This window comes from Bufo bufo, chromosome 2 (assembly GCF_905171765.1).
Source record: "Bufo bufo chromosome 2, aBufBuf1.1, whole genome shotgun sequence".
In the NCBI taxonomy this organism is placed as follows: domain Eukaryota; kingdom Metazoa; phylum Chordata; class Amphibia; order Anura; family Bufonidae; genus Bufo; species Bufo bufo.
In genome coordinates, this window is record NC_053390.1 from 76,618,792 (window position 1) to 76,641,343 (window position 22,552).

A 22,552-nucleotide genomic window follows, 5' to 3' on the forward strand; every position below is an offset into this window, starting at 1 on the left:
AGGTCTGTATGGTGCAATGTGATTCCATGTTATTCTGTGATTAGCGTTCTCTTCCGTGGAAGGTAAGTGAGCCCTGCGTGCTGCGGATGAGCCGCGCTGCACACTTTGAACTTGATCACAGATGTCTTTATTATAACCCAAGGGAGCGAGACTGGATGTGCATCATCTGGACATATTGTAACTTTCTTCAACTCATTATTTGACGCTCACTTGAAAAGTTCAGATGTTGAGTCAGTCCGGTGGGGTTGGTATGTGATAAACATTCCCATCTGGGTGGGTAGGATGACCTCAAACAATCTGGCGTGTAAGTCGCAGATACAAAGCTAAGGAAACATCACTTTCAGCCTTATAATTACCACCTCCGATCCCTTTCAGGAACTTCTAATTGGCGCATGTGCCTGGCCTGCAGACGTCCTTGCGCAGTAATTGTGATCTGTAAATGATGTGCTATCTGCTATATTAGCATCTCTATTACAGTGTAATAATGACTGCGGAGCGTGAGACTGCACAGACCGTGAAGTCAGCCGCGCTGGTCCTGGAGTAGAGACAGAAGATTCTTCCCTTACACCAGCCCCCAGTGGTTTTTGACGTTCAGTATGGAGCCCCCATGATTTACAATCTCTCTGAAAAATGTTAATGGAGAAAGTTTTTACCTTCGCGATTCTGTAAATGGTTTAGATCAGATTGGCGGCAGATCTTTGGCAGTGTTTTCCTCGCCACAAAGTGCGGAGTAAGGTTAGGCTTATTTCACAACATTCATTTCTTTGGCGCTTGTGTTCTTCGTAAATTCTGTACTAATTGAATACTTACAGTACTTTCTGTGCAGCCTCAGAACAACATTGTGTCTCACTTTATGGCAAATGCTGTTGGGTTTGCCGTGGGCGTACATATACTGTATTCTGTCATAATATAATGCGTTATCTATGTTCAACCAAACTACTCAATTCCGCAAAGAACTGGTGACATTATTGACCGGTTCTTTATTGTTCCTCCCTCAATTACTGGTTATCCCAAAAAAATAATATTCTACATGTTTCAAGCCAGCACCTGGATCTGAATACTCTTGTAATTGCAAATCATTAAAAAGTTATTATAGCCGCTATTCAATGGAATGTAACTGCATAGCGCCACCTGCTGTCTGTTCTTTTCCTCATCTCTTTTCACCTTGCAGAGGTGGTCGCACGTGCTCAGTTCCATTCTTCAACTGCCACCAACCATATCTACTGGTAGAAGCTGTGGCGGGTACTGGACATGCCCTCTGAGCCGCCAGCTTGATATAAATTTAGGAGAACAATTGCAGCAATAGATGTGGAGATTTCTGGATCCCTGTGAGGTACGGGGCTGGCTCTAGCTTTGTTCGAAAGAGATTTTCATATACTATATGATATATGGGGGCTTTAAAGGGGTTTTCCAGGTTCAGAGCTGAGCCCCGCAGGGTGGATTTGATTTAAATCACTAGTCAGTAAGGCTTGATTTAAATCATAGTTTTCTACATAAAGACTAATTCTTGCTGGTATAACTTATAATATGCAAGTAGATGAAGATTTAAACAACTTTTCATATTAGTTTGATTAGGTTGATTCTGCATTCATAGGTTTGTAGAAGTTAGGATTAAGGTATTTTTCTCAACTCTGTTCATGTTATAACATTTTTGCTGTGAAGAAGAGGCATGTGATCTCTGCTGAGTCAAATTCAGTTTTGAGAACTGCAAAAGTAAACCAAGCATCTGTGATAATATCTTGTAGGCAGAGAAACTTCCCAATAATCTTACAAAAACCTCTAGAAGAGCATGACATTGTGAATGGATTAATGGAATTTATTTACCAAAAAAATTACACATATAGAAACATAGAATGTGTCGGCAGATAAGAACCATTTGGCCCATCTAGTCTGCCCAATATACTGAATACTATGAATAGCCCTTGTCCCTATCTTATATGAAGGATGGCCTTATGCCTATCCCATGCATGTTTAAACTCCTCCACTGTATTTGCAGCTACCACTTCTGCAGGAAGGCTATTCCATGCATCCACTACTCTCTCAGTAAAGTAATACTTCCTTATATTACTTTTAAACCTTTGCCCCTCTAATTTAAAACTATGTCCTCTTGTAGCAGTTTTTCTTCTTTTAAATATTCTCTCCTCTTTTACCTTGTTGATTCCCTTTATGTATTTAAAAGTTTCTATCATATCCCCTCTGTCTCGTCTTTCTTCCAAGCTATACATGTTAAGGTCCTTTAATCTTTCCTGGTAAGTTTTATCCTGCAATCCATGTACTAGTTTAGTAGCTCTTCTCTGAACTCTCTCCAAAGTATCAATATCCTTCTGGAGATATGGTCTCCAGTACTGAGCACAATACTCCAAATGAGGTCTCACTAGTGCTCTGTAGAGCGGCATGAGCACCTTCCTCTTTCTACTGGTAATGCCTCCCCCTATACACCCAAGCATTCTGCTAGCATTTCCTGCTGCTCTATGACATTGTCTGCCTACCTTTAAGTCTTCTGAAATAATGACCCCTAAATCCCTTTCCTCAGATACTGAGGTTAGGACTGTATCACTGATTTTATATTCTGCTCTTGGGTTTTTACGCCCCAGGTGCATTATCTTGCACTTATCAACATTCAATTTTATTTGCCAGATTTTTGACCATTCCTCTAGTTTTCCTAAATCCTTTTCCATTTGGTGTATCCCTCCAGGAACATCAACCCTGTTACAAATCTTTGTGTCATCAGCAAAAAGACACACCTTACCATCGAGGCCTTCTGCAATTTCGCTGATAAAGATATTAAACAATATGGGTCCCAGAACAGATCCCTGAGGTACCCCACTGGTAACAAGACCTTGGTCTGAATATACTCCATTGACTACAACCCTCTGTTGTCTGTCCCTCAGCCACTGCCTGATCCATTCAACAATATGGGAGTCTACGTACAGCCTTATTCTACATAATTAAAAAACTAATCTTTATTTCATGATGGAATAACCTTTTGGATGGTAATATATTTTCCTCAAAAAGCATTTTATATAAAAAAAATCTGATTTAAATCAAAAAAATCTTTTTTTTTTTTTTATCATTGATTTTTATCCACCCTGGAGCCCCGATATACCCACATTTTCACCCACGTAGCCCCCCGATGTTGGCATCAGAGCATTTCATGTATAGCGCAGGGCAAGGGCTTGTTTGTTTACTCTGGCACACTGCAAGGCGGAGGCTTCCGTTTTACAGACTAGGGCAGCGCTAAAGCATGGAAATTAGTGCCGGTGACGTCACTGGGCTCAATGCTGGGCGGAAGCCTCCGTCTAGCAGTCCTTATGGAGAGCTCGGTACGTCACCGGGTCTCCAAAAAAATTACTTTGCCCTGCGCAATCCAGCGTGTGATGTTTTTATTTTTGTAATGCCCCGCCTTCAAGGGTGTTTTTTTTTTTTTTTGTGGTAAAAGTTGTACTTTTTATTGGCAATGAAGGTAGAGAAATATCTAGGATCCCAGATTTGTAGAAATTGGTGTAGACTTTATTGAAACGTATTAAAACCCATAACAGGACGATGTTTTTGCTTACGCATTCCAAATGCAAATAGCACACTTGAAATGAACTCTGGACCTTTTATCTGCTCATTGTAATTGGGATAATGAGGGAAAAACACACACCTGGCCATGGAACAGCTGAGAAGCCAATTGTCCCAATACTTTTGGTCCCTTAACAAGTGGGAGGCACATATGCAAACTGTTGTAATTCCTACACCGTTCACCTGATTTGGATGTAAATACCCTCAAATTAAAGCTGACAGTCTGCAGTTAAAGCACATCTTGTTCGTTTCATTTCAAATCCATTGTGGTGGTGTATAGAGCCAAAAATGTTAGAATTGTGTCCATGTCCCAATATTTATGGACCTGACTGTATAAAGGGAACCTGACGCCTCTTGCTAGGGTTGGGCAATAAACTGGTATTAACGATATACCGTGGTATTAAGAAATGGCGATATCGCCATATCGCTGTTTCTTAATTACCACAGTATTTAAGTGACGTCATAGGGGCAGACATATATCACAGTGCTGAATGCCTCTAAAACATCCGGTGCACATTACAGCCGGCACTGTGGAGAAGGAGAGTCCCTCCCCACTGTGACCGACTGTGCCATCAATGAGAAGGTAATAGTGAGGAGGATGGGAGGGGCTGTGGCCGCTGCGCCACCAATGAGAATGACCCTAGATGCAAATATAGACTGCGGGTGCCGGCCGTATCACATACCCATCACCCGGTCTCAATGACAGGAAGTGGCGATCCCGCGAACCGAGGCAATTTAGCCTTCAAGTGTGGCACCTGAGGGGTTAAATGTCACGGTTCGGTGGGATTCCTGTCATTGAGGTCGAGTGCCAACTGTGTGATATGGCTGGCACCCGCAGTCTATATTTGTATTATGGGGGTTAATTACATTCATTGGTGGTGCAGTGCGCCCCCCCCCATACCCCAGTATTGTAAATTATAATCATTGGTGGCGCAGTGCACCCAAGCCCCCCCAGTATTATAATCCTTGGTGGCAGTGGCCCCCTCCCCTCCATTCATTGGTGGTGCAGTGGTAACTTCTTATCGGAGCCCTAGCAGTGAAATCTCAGGGCTCCGATCGGTTACCATGGCAGCCAGGATGCTACTGAAGCCATTCATGGCTGCCATGGTAATCTCCCTGCTGCCGTGTGCACAAAGCACAGGGCAGCAGGGACAATGTGATATCCTATGCACCCTAATAGATGTCTATTAGGGTGCATAGGACAAGGGATGAAAAGATCCCAGGTTCTAGCCCCATAAGGGGGCTAATAGTTATTAAATAAAAAGTTTTAAAAAAAAAACACCAAAACATAAACATTTTAAATCACCCTTTTCCCAATTTACATAAAAATATATAAACAATATAAAAAAATAGGTATCGACACATCCGAAAAAGTCCAAACTATTAAAGTATTGAAAAATATCTATTATGTGGTGAATGCGGTAACAGAAAAAAAAGTAAAAAAACACTCGATTCTCCTTTATTTTTTTATTTTATTTTTTTGTCTCCTTCTCCCCTAAAAAATGGGATAGGACTGTTCTATTATGGGCCGCATGTTTCATATATTGCGGAATGCACACTTTTTTTTGGCATTTAATTTTTCTTTTGCTTGGTATCGAGTATTGCATTACTTTTTTATGGGACCGAAATTGAATCAAAATTCTGGTATTGTGACAACCCTAGTCACTGGGGTATAAGCCCTCTTAGATCACAAAGAAATGGCATCTATTGGCTGTAAACCCCCAGAGCCAGGAGACCGGCGCTGGATAGCAGTTGCTGCGCTCTGGGGGCTTCTGCACGGAGAGGCCGGGGCTAAGAACAGTCGCTGCACTCTGGGGGCTGCTGCACAGAGAGGTCGGGGCTGAGAACAGTCGCTGCGCTCTGGGGGCTGCAGCACAGAGAGGTCGGGGCTGAGAACAGTCGCTGCGCTCTGGGGGCTGCAGCACAGAGAGGTCGGGGCTGAGAACAGTCGCTGCGCTCTGGGGGCTGCAGCACAGAGAGGTCGGGGCTGAGAACAGTTGTTGCGCTCTGGGGGCTGCTGCACAGAGTTGCCGGGGCTGAGAACAGTCGCTGCGCTCTGGGGGCTGCTGCACAGAGTGGCCGGGGCTGAGAACAGTCGCTGCGCTCTGGGGGCTGCAGCACAGAGAGGTCGGGGCTGAGAACAGTTGTTGCGCTCTGGGGGCTGCTGCACAGAGAGGTCGGGGCTAAGAACAGTCGCTGCACTCTGGGGGCTGCTGCACAGAGAGGGCGGGGCTGAGAACAGTCGCTGCGCTCTGGGGCTGCTGCACAGAGAGGCCGGGGCTGAGAACAGTCTCTGCACTCTGGGGGCTGCTGCACAGAGAGGCCGGGGCTGAGAACAGTCGCTGCGCTCTGGGGGCTGCTGCACAGAGAGGCCGGGGCTGAGAACAGTCGCTGCGCTCTGGGGGCTGCTGCACAGAGAGGCCGGGGCTGAGAACAGTCGCTGCGCTCTGGGGGCTGCTGCACAAATTGGCCGGGGGTGAGAACAGTCGCTGCGCTCTGGGGGCTGCGGTAATATGGCTGTAGTGCGTAGGGACTAAGACCCATATGGGAAGCGCCAGTCTTTAGTAAATAACCCCCAATGTTTTATTTGACTCAAAGGCATCTTTATGATTACAAGGTGCCCTTCCTGACAATGTGCACCTATGATGGGCACACTTTGAACAACCCACTTATCAGGGTTTTCCGCTAGGATGTCCCATTTTCTGTGGGAGCGGTGAAGATGGCTGATCGCTGCTATCTCCAGCACTCCAATAGAGAATGAATGGAGCAGCAGGGGGCACGGCTGCTCCATCAGATTTGGTGGGGAATGGTGACCCCGTTCTTGGTGGACAACTAAGAGATATTACTGCATGGGGATCAAGGAGACATAATGTATGGGGGCAACAAGGAAACACGAGTACATGTTTTGAGTGTTTATTTTTTTCTAAATGGGCATTTATCGCAATACATATCGTTATCGCGATAAATTTCTTAATATCCTTATCGTGGGGATATTTTTGATATCGCCCAACCCTACCTCTCGCCTCTACTACTTCTGTATTGCAGTGTATAATTTCACCGGCATCATATTATACCAGGGGTCAGCAACCTTTTACACACCGAGTGCCATTTTTGAAACCATCAGACAACCGGGTGCCAGTGAACAACAGCGCTCCATAGTGTTAGTTAGATTTTCATTTTTATACTTTTTATGAAATGCGGCAATGTCAGAGGTGGGTGGGCGAATCACGTACCGTATTTTTCGCCCTATAAGATGCAGGTTTTTGGGGAGGAAAATAAGAAAAATAATATTTTTAACCAAAAGGTGTGCTGTGTGTTTGGTGGGTTTGGAACTAATGGTGGTCTGTGGATGGCTGACACTGTTATGGGGGGATCTGTGGATGACGGACACTGTTATGGGGGGGATCTGTGGATGACAGACACTGTTATGGGGGGATCTGTGGATGACAGACACTGTTATGGGGGATCTGTGGATGACGGTCACTGTTATGGGGGGGATCTGTGGATGACGGACACTGTTATGGGGGGATCTGTGGATGACGGACACTTATGGGAGGGATCTGTGGATGACGGACACTGTTACAGGGGGATCTGTGGCTGGCACTGTTACAGGGGGGGATCTGCGGATGGCACTGTTATGGGCTGGGGGGATCTGTGGGTGGCACTGTTATATATGTGCCATCCACAGACCCCCTTTCAGCCCATAACAGTGCCATCCACAGACCCCCTTTCAGCCCATAACAGTGCCATCCACAGACCCCCCCCCCCCCCCAGCCCATAACAGTGACATCCACAGACCCCCCCCCAGCCCATAACAGTGACATCCACAGACCCCCCCCCAGCCCATAACTGTGCCATCCACAGATCGCCCCCGCCTCCCCCCCCCGCTGCCAGTATTCAAATATAAGATGTTATATTCATTTATTGGTTATTAAACATGCCCCCTTAGTCCTATTACTACCTTACATCCTAATCGCTTCTGTAGAATTCAGGCAGCCCAAGCCGGGCGGCCGGCGCGTCTCTCACTGACGTCACTTGCCTGCGTCGCCTGCTTCATTCAGGCACATGACAAGAGTTACGCTGCCGCCCGCCTGGCCTGCCTGAATTCTACAGATGCGATTAGGATGTAAGGTAGTAATAGGACTGAGGGAGCATGTTTAATAACCAATAAATGAATATGACATCTTATATTAGTATACCGGAGCGGCGGGGCGGGGCTATACTACACTGACTGCACCGCCCCGCCGCTATTGCCAGCCCCCAGATCCTCCTCCCAGTCCCTCCCCGAGTCCCCGCTCGCTCCTACATCGCAGCTTGCGATGTAAAACGGCAAGCATTCGCCCCATAAGACGCAGGGGCATTTCTCCCCCATTTTGGGGGAAGAAAAAGTGCGTCTTATGGGGCGAAATTGACAGCCGCTCACACGTGCCAGCAGAGACAGACTCGCGTGCCATGCCGGGCACGCGTGCCGGGGGTTGCCGACTTCTGTATTATACCCTTGACTGTTTCTCGTGCCATAACAACCATTTGGCACCACACAATTGAATTCCTGGGCGAACTGTTGATCGGGGCACAGAGGAAGCGCTCTCCTAAATGATGCTGCAGTCACTATTGGGCTTACTTCAATCCTTACCCCTGGAGGTGAATGCCAGCTGTGTGACAGGGCCGGCACCCATCACATATGGAGTGGGCAAGCTCCTAAGCCTGCTCCATACATTCCCTCAGGACCAATAGCGTATATGTAGTCATTGGTCATAATGGACTTAAATTATAGGATTAAATTCTGACTTTAAGAGGCATTTCGTTATAATAGAAGTCTATGGGCCGCATAACGGATCCGTCTGGTTTCCATTATGCGGCCCATAGAATTCTATTATAGCGGCTACAGAAAACTGTACTGTGATAAAGCCATCAGTCTAGCTGTCTGAAGGCTCAGTCTCCAGCCCTTTCTCTTCTTCTGACCAAACCTTTGACCAAATCAAAGTTCATCATCATTTTGCATTGGTTTATTACATTGTCACAATGCGGGGGTACTAGGCCAGTGACTCATACGCCAAGGGGTACGTGGGAAGGCCTCCCAACAATCAACTGTATCGCCTTCCTCAAGATGGCGATACAGTTGAATGCTGTGGAGGGGCACAGGTAGTGGTCTACCTGCCCAGCCGTTGACTATCAGAGGCCAGCACACTGATGTCATTATAATTGCAACTGCCTGATCCGGGCTGCTGGGGGGAGCATTATTGTAGGCTGTACTACAACTGGGGGCACTATAGGTTGAATTACTACGGAGGCATTATGGTGGGCTTTACTTCTGTTGGGGGGCAACATTATTACCAATTAATATTGGGGAGCATAATGGGCATAGTATTGGGGGTGTCAGGATCAGGTATTCAGAAGGTGGGAAGGGTGATGGAAAAGTAGAAACCTAAGTAGTCTGTCTGACGATGAGACATGGCTGGAAGAAGGCATCATGGCGGTCTTGCCTGAATAGAGATGAGAAAAAAAACACATTTTGTTTGGTAGCACAGAATGTAATTTAAAAATTTAATGTGATGGCTACTTTCACACTAGCGTTTATATTTTCCGGTATTGAGATCAGTCATAGGGTCTCAATTCCGGAAACAAAAACGCTTCAATTTTGTCCCCATTCATTGACAATGAGGACAAAACTTAACTGAACAGAACAGAGCGCTCCAAAATGCATTCCGTTCCGTTCTCATACCGGAGAGCAAACCGCAGCATGCTGGTGTTTGCTTTCTGTACTGGGATGCGGAGCAAGACGGATCCGGCATGACCCACAATGCAAGTCAATGGGGACGGGTTCGTTTTCTCTGACACAATCTGACACAATAGAAAACTGATCCGTCCCCCATTGACTTTCAATGGAGTGCATGACAGATCCGTCCCCGGAACGCACATCGCCGATGTCCGTGTTTTGCGGATCCGTAAATCACACACGGACATGTGAATGGACCCTGAAGATAATACAACCGGATCCGTTCATCATGGATGCAGGCGGTTGTATTATCAGTAACGGAAGCATTCTTGCTGAGCCCTGCCGGATCCAGCAAAAACGCTAGTGTGACAGTAGTCTTAGATTAGCGCTGCATGCTGCTCTAGGGGGGATTTGTGTTAAAAAGGTTGAGAACCACAGGACTAGGCAGACGGGGGGCATTGTAGGAAGCTAGGTGACGCTACAGCTTTATTTAATAGTGTCAGTATTTCAGAAGAATTCTTGATTTGGGTTGTGTTCATGGATTCTATTTATAATAGAAAACCTAAATGCAGTGCCAGAGCGGTCATCCAGCAGATACCACGGGCACCTCAGACAGCTTTGACTTGAGTGGGGACCATCTGGTTCAGTGGTGATGGCCATCACTTTGACAGGAAAAATAGCGTTGCATGCAGTGTGAACAGTCTTGCGTGGTTACCTACAAAAGCATTTGGAAAGTCTTCTGACCATTTCACTTTTTTTCCCACCTTATGTTGAGGCATTGTACTAAAATAAATTAAAAAAATAAGTTTTCCCCGGTCTTTCTGCACTTGATACAGCATATTGAGAAAGAGGAAACAATGTGAGAAATCTTTGATAATTTATTAAAAATGAGAAACTAAAATATTGCACTGACATAAGTATTCGGACCCTTTACTCAGGACTTAGTTGAAGCCCCTTTAGCAGTGATTCCAGCCTCCAGTCTTCTTGGGGATGATGCCACAAGGTTTACACACCTGGATTTGGGGATTTTCTCCCATTCTTCTCTGCAGATCCTCTCTAGCTCTGTCAGGTTGGATGGGGACCGTCGGTGGACAGCCATTTTCAGATCTTTTCAGAGATGTTCGATTGGGTTCAAGTCATGGCTCTGGCTGGGCCACTCAAGGACATTCACAGAGTTGTCCCTAAGCCGCTCCTGTGTTGTCTTGGCTGTGTGCTTAGGGTCATTGTCTTGGAATGTGAAGCTTCAGCCCAGTCTGAGGTCCAGAGCTCTGGAACCGTTTTAATTTAGAATATCTCTGTACTTTGGTCAGGGTTGAGAGAAAGCTGAATGCAGCAGTCTCCTTGTACCAACCGCTGAAAAACGCTGCCACCGCCATGCTTCACTGTAGGGGTGGTATTGAGCAGGCAGTTTTCCTCCATACGTGACACTTATACACTTATAGTTTAGGCCAAAAAAGTTCAGAATTTTGTAAATCATTTTTAGGTGTTTTTGCAAAAAAATTAAAATAAAATGAATTTACCACCGGTGAACCACAAGTGTAGAAACATGTCCAAGAGAAATGGGAGGCCCCCAGAGCAGGGTCTTAATACTTATGTCCCTGCCAACTTTTAAATCTATAGTGAATACATTTACAAAAATGTCTAAAACTCTGTTTTCATTTTCTCATTATGGGGTATTGAGTGCAGATTAATTATATTTTTAGCACAAGGCCACAACATAACAAAATGTGAAAAAAGTAATGGTCTGAAGACTTTCCGAATGCATTGCAGGTTGAAAAGCTTTTGTCATCTAGGAGGAGGCCATGGTGCTCACCACAGCGCTGTGGCCTCCTCAAACAACTGATGGGTGGCAGTGTCGGGTGTTGGTCCTCCGCCGGTCAGATTCCTATAAAACACTCGGAAAACCCTTTTAATTTTATTCTGGACCAGTGCAATGTTAAACTTCAGACTATAAATTTTTGGAAAACTTGTAAATGGTTCTCAAGCGCTAATGGTTTTCCCATGTTATACAGTGATAGCATATCTCTAGGATATGTCATCACTTTGTGATTGCTGGGGTCTGACGTTTATCCTGAGCATAAAGAAGATGTAGTCCAGGTTTAGTGGTTGGTCACCTTCATTGTTTTTCCCTGGACAGTGGTACCCAACCTACGTTTATGGCATTGCATGTTGAATGTGGTTTCGATACACCTGTCTTTCCTTGACCACTGTATGTTGAAAATATAGTATTCTAAATCCATTTAAGTTTAGGGATCAGTGTACAATTGGAAAAGTGTTACGATGCATACTACTCCAGCAGAGGCTAAAAGGACAGTAACTGGAGCCCCATGGAAGCATTTGACGTATACACAGTGTGGAATATTTTATCAAGACTGGCGATTTAGAAACCGGCCTTACGCCTCTTTCACACAGGCGTCGCGGATGAGGGCCGAAAGCGTTCAGGGTGCATTGCGGGAAACCCACGCGAGTAGGTACGCAATTTCAGTCAGTTTTGGCTGCGATTGCTTTCCATTGCACAGTTTTTTCCACGCGAGTGCAATGTGTTTTGCACGCGCGTGAGAAACTGAATGTGGTACCCAGACCCGAACCCGGACTTCTGCACTGAAGTTCGGGTTTGGGTTTGGGGTTCTGTAGATTTTATTATTTTCCATTATAACATGGTTATAATGGAAAATAATAGCATTCTTTAATACAGAATGCAAAGTCAAATGTCAATTGAGGGTTAAAAAATAATAAAAACATAACTCGCCTCATCCACTTGATCGCGCAGCCGGGATCCTCTTTTTTTTCATCTTGAAGGACCTGCAAAAGGACCTTTGCTGAAGTTACCGTGCTCACCACGTGGTGAGCGCAATGACGTCAGCGAAGTTCCTTTTGCAGGTCCTTCAAGAATATAAAAAAGAGGATCCCGGCTGCGCGATCAAGTGGATGAGGCGAGTTATGTTTTTATTATTTTTTAACCCTCAATTGACATTTGACTTTGCATTCTGTATTAAAGAATGCTATTATTTTCCATTATAACATAGTTATAATGGAAAATAATAGCAAAGTAAATGGGGTCCCGGGTCGCTCATCCCTAGTCTTCACACTTGCTTGCTGATGCTTGCGATTTTCACGCAGCCCCTATTCATTTCTATAGAACATGCTGTGATTTTCACGCAACGCACAAGTGATGCGTGAAAAACATCGCTCATGTACACAGCCCCATTGAAATGAATGGGTCAGGATTCGGTGTGGGTGCAATGCGTTCACCTCACGCATTGCACCCGCGCAGAATACTCGCCCCTGTGAAAGGGGCCTTAATCCCTCTGTGCTGCCGGTGGATTCGCCAAAGTTATGTTGAGGCACAGCCTCTATATAACCGTGGTGCTTGCTACTGCCGGCCGTACGACATGCTTTAATCTGTGCCAGCTCCCTGGCGTAGTTTAAGGTACTTTTCCACGTCAAAAACTGGTGTAGGAAATGATGAATGAGAAGGGCCTGCTGGCCCACCATCTTCTCCACCCACGCCACGGCCCCATTTTTTTGCCACTTTGCAAAAGTGGAGTGAGCTGGGAGAAGTCAGAGATTTTGCCACAAAACACCTTTGTAACAAAATCTGCGACATAAATATGCCAAAGAGTGGTGTAAAAACATTATTAAATGACCCCCGTGTGTTTTGTGACTAATACACCAGACATAGGGCTCGAACTCAGTCTGCACAGAGCGTGAGTGACCTCAGAAGGTAAGTTCCCCTACACTTTAGTTGGCTAAATAGCAGTTTAGTTTTTTTTGCCTTGTGGCTTTTTGTGCCTATGATTACGACATCTTTATAGTATACAGAAGTCTGTAACTGCTTTGTATATTTCATAATCGGTCTGTAAGTGAATACTAAATGCTTCCGTCTGAGTAAAGGGCAAGTGCAGAAGTTTCCTCAGATCACATCGACACCTACATTTGTGGTTAAATTTGTCATTATTGTGGGAAATTAAAATCCATATTGTAATAGGAAGTGAACTACTAGAGTTTCCATTCAGAGGTATGTCCGAGCAGGGTCATGGGAACATGTGTGAACTTACTGCAAATATAGCACTTTTATCTTCAAAGCTTGTGAAGATGGCTTGTCTTCAGCAAGAATGCTGGCACTTTTCTTGTATTAATATTCAGGCGTTAAATGTTTGTCAGAACATTGGCGTGTGGGAGAGTGATAAATTTCCCCCAAAAGGTCAAAATATCACTCGTCTGAAAAGTTTTAGAATTCAATTAGTTACTAAAACAGACCTGTCAGGATCGGTGATGGATCCTCTTTTTTTAGGTGGTGTTTTTCTAACTCCCATGTAAATGCTTGACCATTGCACCAAAAACTCCTTCCCGATCCCATCCATATATACAGGAGAATATATTATGTAACTGTTGATACACCATTACAGGTGCTCAGGTAAGAACCGGACCCTCAGAAGGTGGCAATAAGTAGTGATAGAAGCGCCAGGAAATGCGACAACAGTCTCTGGAGAATGGCGCTAGGCTAGACCCACACTAGACATTTACCCTTCATAGAGGGAAGAATGGGACGTGTTGGATTTCGACTTCCAACAGTGAACTCGACTCTCATCATTGACAGCCACATGGATGCTCAGCCACTCAGAGGGTGCAAGTACATAAAAGAGGATGTGTCAGCCAGAGGGACATTCACAACTATTCATTTTATATGAATGGCCTTCAATAGATGAGATTACATGTGTTCTACTGAACCCCCAACCATAAGCGGAACAGTCTTCATGTCAATGGCCAACTTACTCAAACTTAGTACATTTGATAGTGGCTGTGCTTGGTATTGCAGCTCGGCCCCATTCACTTGGGGATGAGTTGCTCCTAGGCCATGTAACCGATGAATGTGACGTCACATGGCTTTGGCAAAGTTGAAGAAGGCTGCGGTGCTACTGCGAGCTCTGCTGCCTTCTCAAACAGCTGATTGTCGGGGTCTCGGGTGTGGGACCCCCACCAATCAGATACTGATGACCAATCCTGAGGATAGGTCATCAGTGAAAATCGCTTGGAGAACCCCTTTAAGCCATTCTGAAGTTCCTTAGACCTTGTAACACATTAAGGAGTAGAGATCTGCCTTTTCATGGACTCTGTCATGATTGAGCATCTAGTTGGGCTTTAAGGATTACTGTTTAAGTAATCTGTGCTTTTCTTATGCTAAACCTAACCTTTGGCAATTCCTTATTAAAGCTGTATGTTTTTAGTTTTTTTATAGTCATTTGGCTTCATTATGAGTGGTCTAGGTGGGTATGATGAACTTTTCGGATGTTTCTCAATCTGTTACATAAGTTTTGTTTCCACATACAAACATCTAGATGATTTTTAAGCAGTTGTTTCCACTTATAATGAGAGGTTTTACGTCACAATAAACAGATACCAGATTAGCATTGTTTAAGATTAGGAACGTTTTTTAAATCTGTTTCTTTTGATAAAATCTTGGAGTTTTTTTTAGACTGAGATGCAATTTTAGCTAACATTATTACGAAAGAGAACCATAACCCGGCGCCCATTATGTTCGGATGTCTACCTACCTTCCTTCTGGGACCCCATAACATGTAGGATCCTGTTCAGGGGCATAGCTATAGTGGAACCGGCTGCTTTGGGGCCCAAACTTAGAAGGGGCCCACCAAAGATGAGGACTAAAGGATTTTATTTTCAGGGCCCCCTCAACAGTATTATACAAAGACATTATATACAATGACATTTTAGGAAATGGACGCATCGGCTGCCAGGCCTTGTCTGAGTTTTTTATGAAGTTTTACTTAAACGGTTTCCTACATAGTGGCTGTTGGAGTTGTATTCTAATTGGTTGAAGACCACTCCAGGAGATACAATTTGGTGTTCCTGGATTATAATGCGGATATTCTGGCTTTACTTTGCCATGTGAATAAAAACTTAAAAAGCTATATTCCTGTGTCCACTTGCTCCCCCAAATTCCTATAACTTGGTCTCCAAAGCCTTTTGTTTTCTCCGTTAATCTAACTTTGGTAATCTTTTTTAATCCGAAACATTTTGATGATAAATTCTAGGACTGTAAGATCATAGACCTTTTCTCCTGGAGACTTGCATGGTTGGTAAAGTTCAACATTCATATGTCCGTGCCCATGTTTCTGCTACAACCGTAGAACGTTTTTGACAAGATGAAGGTGAAGTAAGTCATGCCCATATTTACACCAATGTAGTTGGAGGTTGAACTACATACTCTTCTTGGCATTTTTAGGAGGCTCCCTTAAAACATTGTTCCTTTACATAAATAAGGGCAGCACAGCGGGTCAATGGTTAGACCTTTTTCCTCACATCTCTGGGATCCTGAGTTAGATTCTGACCATGGGCAACATCTGCATGGATTTTGTATGTTCTCCCTCTGTCTTTGGAGTTCTTCTAAGGTTACTTCGGTTTACTCCCTTACTCCAAAAGCATATCTGTAGGTTATTTTGAAATGTAGATTGAGCCCCAGTGGGGGTCAGGGATGTGACGGATGTCTGTGTACAATGCTGCAAAATATATTGGCCCGCTATAAAAATAATAATTGGACATTGAGTCGCTAAACAGTGTAGTGATGGTGTCAGTGTACAGATCACCCCCGCTGAACTCTGTTATGGTATACATTATAGTGCACAGTCCTATGGAAGAGAGCACATCGGGATAACCTCAGGTTGCCCATCAAACCCCATGCTCTGCTCACTATCTCCAGCTTAACAAGCTTAGCAGTTCCCCAACACGTTTTCCAACCTCTATCAACACCAGACCTGTGACCTCCTCGTCCCATGTTTAACCACCTCCCATGTGCCTGGTATCGGACTAGTATAGACGCGACAAATCGGCCATTGGGTCATCTTGGAGCATGTGAGAGAGGCCATGCAGCACGGTGCCCATCCTGACAATGCCGCCTGTAGAGACTGATTATTATAGACCCATTTATTTATCTGTTTCTATAATTGTAGTCCATTTATTTTAGGGACGAAAGACATGTTTCTTAAACTGAGAAGCTCCATTCAAGTCTAAGTTGTAAAAAATAACTAAAACTACAGACAGAACATTTGTTTTCGCACATTTCCATGTCAGTGGGTGCTAAAAACTAATCTGAGGGTAATGTGTTCAAATGTCTGTTTGCAAATGTAAAGAATATGAGATCAACCCAGACTTAAAGGATTGAAGGCTGTAAAGCTGGCGTGATAGCACATATGATTGCCTCCTGATCTAGACAAGCTACGCTATTCACACATCTGAGGCTTCAGAGACGCTGCTTCCATTGAAGTTACTCCCACACAGTCGTTGGTCCTTACCTCTGAAAATCAGACTTGCGTGGTTCAGAGTTTTTTTGCATACCCACTTGGTAGACGGCTGTAAAATTTACTGACAAGGATAAAAGCTTGGTGGGACCCATCAGTCTCCTGTAGCAGACATGCTTAAATGTCCTTGTCTATTAGGTGCACAATTATATGTAATATAGATATAAATGTAGCACTATGACACAATAGGGGGATTCACTAAGCCGTCAGTGGAGAAATCTATAATGTGCCGTCCGTATAATAATTCGGTGACGTGCGGGGTGCTCTTTGTAGCTGCTCTGTTTACTAGTTGGGGGGGTCTTTAAAGAGGTCCCCCTCTAATAACTCAGTTGTATGTAAGCAGAACTATAGAAGAGTGGTTCTTCTGGAGCAGTGTACAGAGAACTGATGTCTATTATAGAAGGGGCAGAACTATCATAAATGTATAGACTACCCCTACACCAGAATTGAAAAAGATGGTTATTAGAGAATTGCCACCAACATAATGAGCAGAATAAGCCTTAGGGCTCATGCACACGACCATATGTATTTTGAGGTCCACAAAACACTGATCCATAAAAAATACGGATGGCACCATGTGACATCCGTATCGCATCCGCATCGGGGATCCGTTGTAACAGTGCCTTTGCTATAGGACATGTTTTATATTTTTTGCGGGGCTATGGAATGGACATACGGATGCGGACAGCACACTGTGTGCTGTCCACTTATTATTATTATTATTATTTTTCTGACCTATTGAAATGAATGGGTCCACATCCCATCCGCAAAAATAACGGAATGGAAACGAGATACGCTCGTGTGCATGAGCCATTTAAGGGCATGTTAGACGGGCAGATTTTCTTCCAGATAATCAGTAACAAGTGTTCCTATGAACGCTCATTATCGATCATCTGGCAGTCTAATACTGCCTCCGATTGCCTGATGAATGAGCATGCTGAAAGATCTGGATTTGCCACCAGAAGATCATGCTGTGTAATCACGATCTGCCGCTGGCACACAGCTGTCCTGCTTGGGGCAAGTGATGGCATAGTGATCGCTTCTCCCCATGCTGTGGAGGACATCGCTGCATGTAATAGAAGTGGTGTCCTCTGCTAGCTATCTGGCGACTGCAGCGATGTCCTCCGCAGCATGGGGAGGAGCGATCACTGTCATCGCTCATCCCCATAAGGAGCAGTGTGCCGATCATGATTACACAGCACGATCTGCTGCTGGCAAATCCAGATCTTTCAGCAATGTTTGTTCGGGCAGTTAGAGGCAGTATTAGACTGCCAGATGATCGCTAACGAGCTTTCCTAGATAAGCTAGCGATTATTGGGCAGCAAATCTGTCCATCTAATATACCCTTAAGGCTGAGTTCACACGGGCGAGTATTCCGCGCGGGTGCAATGCGGGAGGCGAACGCATTGCACCCGCACTGAATCTGGACCCATTCATTTCTATGGGGCTTTGCATATGAGCTGTGATTTTCACGCATCACTTGTGCGTTGCGTGAAAATCGCAGCATGCTCTATATTGTGTGTTTTCCACGCAACGCAGGCCCCATAGAAGTGAATGGGGCTGCGTGAAAATCGCAAGCATCCGCAAGCAAGTGCAGATGCGGTGCCATTTTCACGCACGGTTGCTAGGAGACGATCAGGATGGAGACCCGATCATTATTATTTTCCCTTATAACATGGTTATAAGGGAAAATAATAGCATTCTGAATACAGAATGCATATTAAAATAGCGCTGGAGGGGTTAAAAAAAATATATATATATTTTTAACTCGCCTTAATCCACTTGCTCGGCATCTCTTCTGACTTCACCATGGTAAAAGATCATGTGACGGACCATGTGATGACCGTGCACACAGCTAAGATGAAGTCAGAAGAGATGCCGGGCTGCACGAGCAAGTGGATAAAGGTGAGTTAAATTATTTATATTTTTTTTTAACCCCTCCAGCGCTATTTTAATATGCATTCTGTATTCAGAATATTATTTTCTATTATAACCATGTTTAAAGGGAAAATAATGCAATCTACAGAACACCGATCCCAAGCCCGAACTTCTGTGAAGAAGTTTCGGGTTTGGGTACCAAACATGCGTGATTTTTCTCACCCGAATGCAAAACGCATTACAATGTTTTGCACTCGCGCGGAAAAATCGTGCATGTTCCCACAACGCACCTGCACCTTTTCCCGCAACGCCCGTGTGAACTCAGCCTAAGAGTCCTTTTACACAAGAGCAATCACAGCCCTGAAAAAGCACAATTCGATGATAGGTGTGGTTCCCACTTGGTCCTAAAGGGGTTAAAATAATTTACAGTAATCATAATTTGTTGAACACAAGTCATCGTACCAGACCTTAGATGACGTCTGTGGACTCCCATCACTGGGTTTGCTTCTTTCCCCGTAGACTGAGTTCATTCTGCGCCTCGGAAAAGTGTGTGGATGTCCAGTGATTCATCCACCGACAGAATTTTCTCCAAGAGAATTACAATTTTTTTCCCCTAAAATGAAGAACAACACCTTCTTAAATTCTGTTCCAGACCTTTTTACCCCCCCCCCCCCCCCCCCATTCATTCTGCTTTACACTTTGTCTCAAGCCATGCAGCTAATACGGTTTAACAAGTACTTTCTTTTTCCTCTTCCCCTCTGATGCCATCGTCTTGGGTTCAGTCTCAAGCTGCTTTATTACAGCTTTGTGTTTCTATGTCTGTTCATGACAAACGCGCTACTGTACATTCACACAGAGCACTTTTTGCCACTGGCTGTCTCTCTGTGACGGGGAGCCTGTAGCAGACATAAAGTGCAGCCTGGTGGGAGACTGCCAAAAACTCAGCAGCCTGAACTACTGTAACCGAGGAGAAAAGGGAGTCTTCTGTCATCCTCTCTGGATTTCTCTCTAATGTTGCTCTTTGCCTTTCTCTTTCACTCTTCCTTTTGGTCTCTCTTGCGCTTTCTGTCTCTTTCTTTCAGGCTTACTCTCTTTGTCTCTAGCTCTTCCTTCCTGTGTCTCGCCCCATCACTTGGACTCTGATCTAGCCAGCTTTTCCTCTATGGCTCTTTCTCTTTTTAGCTCTATCTTTCTCTCTAGCTCTTCCTCTGGGGCTCTCTTTATGACTCTTCTAGATCTTCCTCTCGGGCTCTGTATCTAGATCTACCCCCTCAGTCTCTCTCTTCTCTCTCTCTCTAGCTCTTCCTCTGGGGCTCTGTATCCAGCTCTTCCCCTCAAGCTCTTCTCTCCTGCACTCTCTCTAGCTCTTCCTTTATATAGCTCTTCCTCTCGACTCTTTCTATCTCTTTAGCTTTTTCTCTCATACTCTCTCTTCCCCTCAGTCTCTGTCAGGCTGTCTTTCTTGCTAGCTCTTCCTACATATAGTTCTTCTTGGCTCCTTTTTGTCTTTCTATCTAGTTCTTCCTCTTGGAATTTCTCTCTTTCTAGCTTGTCCTCTCGGGCTCTCTCTCTTGCTCTTCCTAGAAATAACTCTTCCGCTTGGCTCTCCTTCTTTCCCTTCTCTCTAGCTCTTCCTCTCAGCACTCTTTATTTCTAACTCTCTCAGGCTTTCACGATCTTTCTAACTTTTTCTCTCGTTCTCTCAATATTTTTTACACTCGTTCCCTTTTTTGCTTCTTTTTTTGTGCACTCTAGCTTTTTTGTTGTTCCTCTTGGGCTCTTTTTTTCGGTCTTTCTCTCAGGCTCTGTCTTTCTAGATGTTTTGTTTCTAGCTATTTTTTTTGCACGTACTCCTGATCCTTCTCTGTAGCTCATAGTCTCAGTCTTCATATTTGTACTAGATGTTTTTGTAAGGTTTGTCTGTCTTTATTCTCATTTTCTGAGTGATTGTTAACTTTGAGTTTTACTTTGCAGGTCATTGAGCACTTCCACACTGCGGCAGGCACAGAACCAAACACAAGATGCAGAACTCATCACCGTAGATGAAAAAGGGGTAAGGATAGATTAAATATGGGCATGCATTAAAAATGGTGTAATTTATATATACAATAGCCTCCCAACTGGAGCAGGTGTTGTATTCAATTTGATAGTTTTTAAGCTTTTTTACTTTTAACATTCTTGTCCATGGGAGTAACCATTTTGTTGCTGTTAGCTTGATCTAATAGCACAGCTTTATTTTTGAACCACTTTAAATGTGTTTTTTTTTTCAGAACCTTAGGATTTGTGATTATTTGGGGTGACCCAAATGTCTGACACCCCCTGTTAGCAGAGACGCATTGGATGGTACTGCTTCTTCACCACAATGCAATTCATGTTCTTGCAGCTATCTTTGGTATTGATGTTTGACCCCAGGTGAATGACAACATACAACCACGTTGGCAAGAACAACGCTGGCTAGTTCTTTCGTGAAAGAGTCACAACTTGCCGTTAAATGCCGCAACCTCTTTCTGTGGATAGGGGAGGGTAGCGGCGGTCAGTTCTCTTCCCCGATCACATGGACTATTCTTAGGATAGGCTTTCAGTGTTAAAAAGCTGAAATATCCATTTAAAGAGCAGATTTGTACCTATGACACTGGCTGACCTGTTACATGTGCGCTCGGCAGCTGAAGACATCTGTGTTGGTCCCATGTTCATATGTGCCCGCATTGCTGAGAAAATTATGGTTTAATATTTGCAAATGAGCCTCTAAGAGCAACAGGGGCGTTGTCGTTACACCTAGAGGCTCTGCTTTCTCTGCAACTGCCACCCCCTCTGTACTTTGACAGGACCAGGTGTGATGACTTTCACTTCCATCTTAATTGCTCTTTTTATTACAAGACCCCGCAATACAGGTCACAGTTGTAGAGCTTCTTGCATCCTTCACGCCCTAGGTTCTGGGTGATGCTCTGGCACGCCTTGCTTACCGTTACACCGTTGCCATCTATGGTATTGTTTCTTTTATGAGCGTTACAGCACAATAGAGGAATTATGAGTATTTTTAGATTAGGAAAAATGATACCCTTTCGGCGATAGTTTGTTACAAAAAACCTTATAAATCAGATTTAATCTGGATCGCTTTTTCTTAGTCTGGTACACTGTGCTACACCTGGAAGCACATCCCGTATTAGTGTCTTCTGCCAAAAACCATTGTGGCCTTTAATGGGAGGACAGGGTGAGTGGATTTATGACCATCATTATTCTGCACATAAAGCATTAGATGGCAGCAATTGAGCAAGTGAGATTTTTTTGGGCGCCTAGGACGTAATCAAACTCATGCAGAACTGTTCATGCCAAGGTTTTCCTAGAAAAATGATATAACGCTGGAATACAGATGAATGACTTACAGTTGCCTATATTATAAGGATCTGACTGATGATCCTTTAAAGGGGTTGTCTGGCGATCATCTGTAGAATCCGGCCAAGCCGCATTCAGTGAACGTGACCTTACCTGAAAATACTGAATCAAATCATTGAAATCATTACCATTTTATTCTATGACCCAATAGCACCCCAGTCCAATGGAGGCAGAAGGATCAGAGAGGTCACTGCGGGCCCCAGTGCTCAGACTTCCCCGATTAATGTACCCCTGTGTTCTCATACTTATGTGATTGTTCGGCAGAATAATCCTAGAATACCCAGGTTTTCAGCCAGATTTCCATAAGCTTGGGGAAACTTGCATATTAGCATTTCCATATCTCAGTGGATTACATTCCAGTCAAATTTTTCATATTGTCAAAAATTCCTCTCCATCTTTTTATTCTTCCCCTCACCTGAGCGCATCGCTCCGGAACGTCTGGATCACACATTTTGTTCCAGCGCCTACTTAGGTGGAGTAGCTTCAGCGCTGTCCAAAGGGATAGGAAAACTAATAATAAGTAATAATTAGAGTTGTTGCGATACCAAATTTTTGATTCGGTTTCGATACCATGAAAAAGTATTGCGATACTCGATACCATTCGATACCACGCGAAAAAAATAAACAAAAAAAGCCACGTGCATTCCTCATTTTTAAAAATGGCGAATCGCGCAGTTTTTATTTT

General features: G+C 44.3%; 1 protein-coding gene across 1 annotated transcript in view; it reads left to right on the top strand.

Annotated features, from left to right (window-relative positions):
* Positions 1–22,552, top strand: part of NDUFS4 (NADH:ubiquinone oxidoreductase subunit S4) — a 151,385-nt gene that overhangs the window by 15,537 nt on the left and 113,296 nt on the right. Inside the window, exon 2 of the mRNA XM_040421234.1 lies at positions 20,449–20,527. Within this exon, the coding sequence (XP_040277168.1) occupies positions 20,449–20,527 (79 nt within the window). The remainder of the gene's footprint in view (positions 1–20,448; positions 20,528–22,552) is intronic.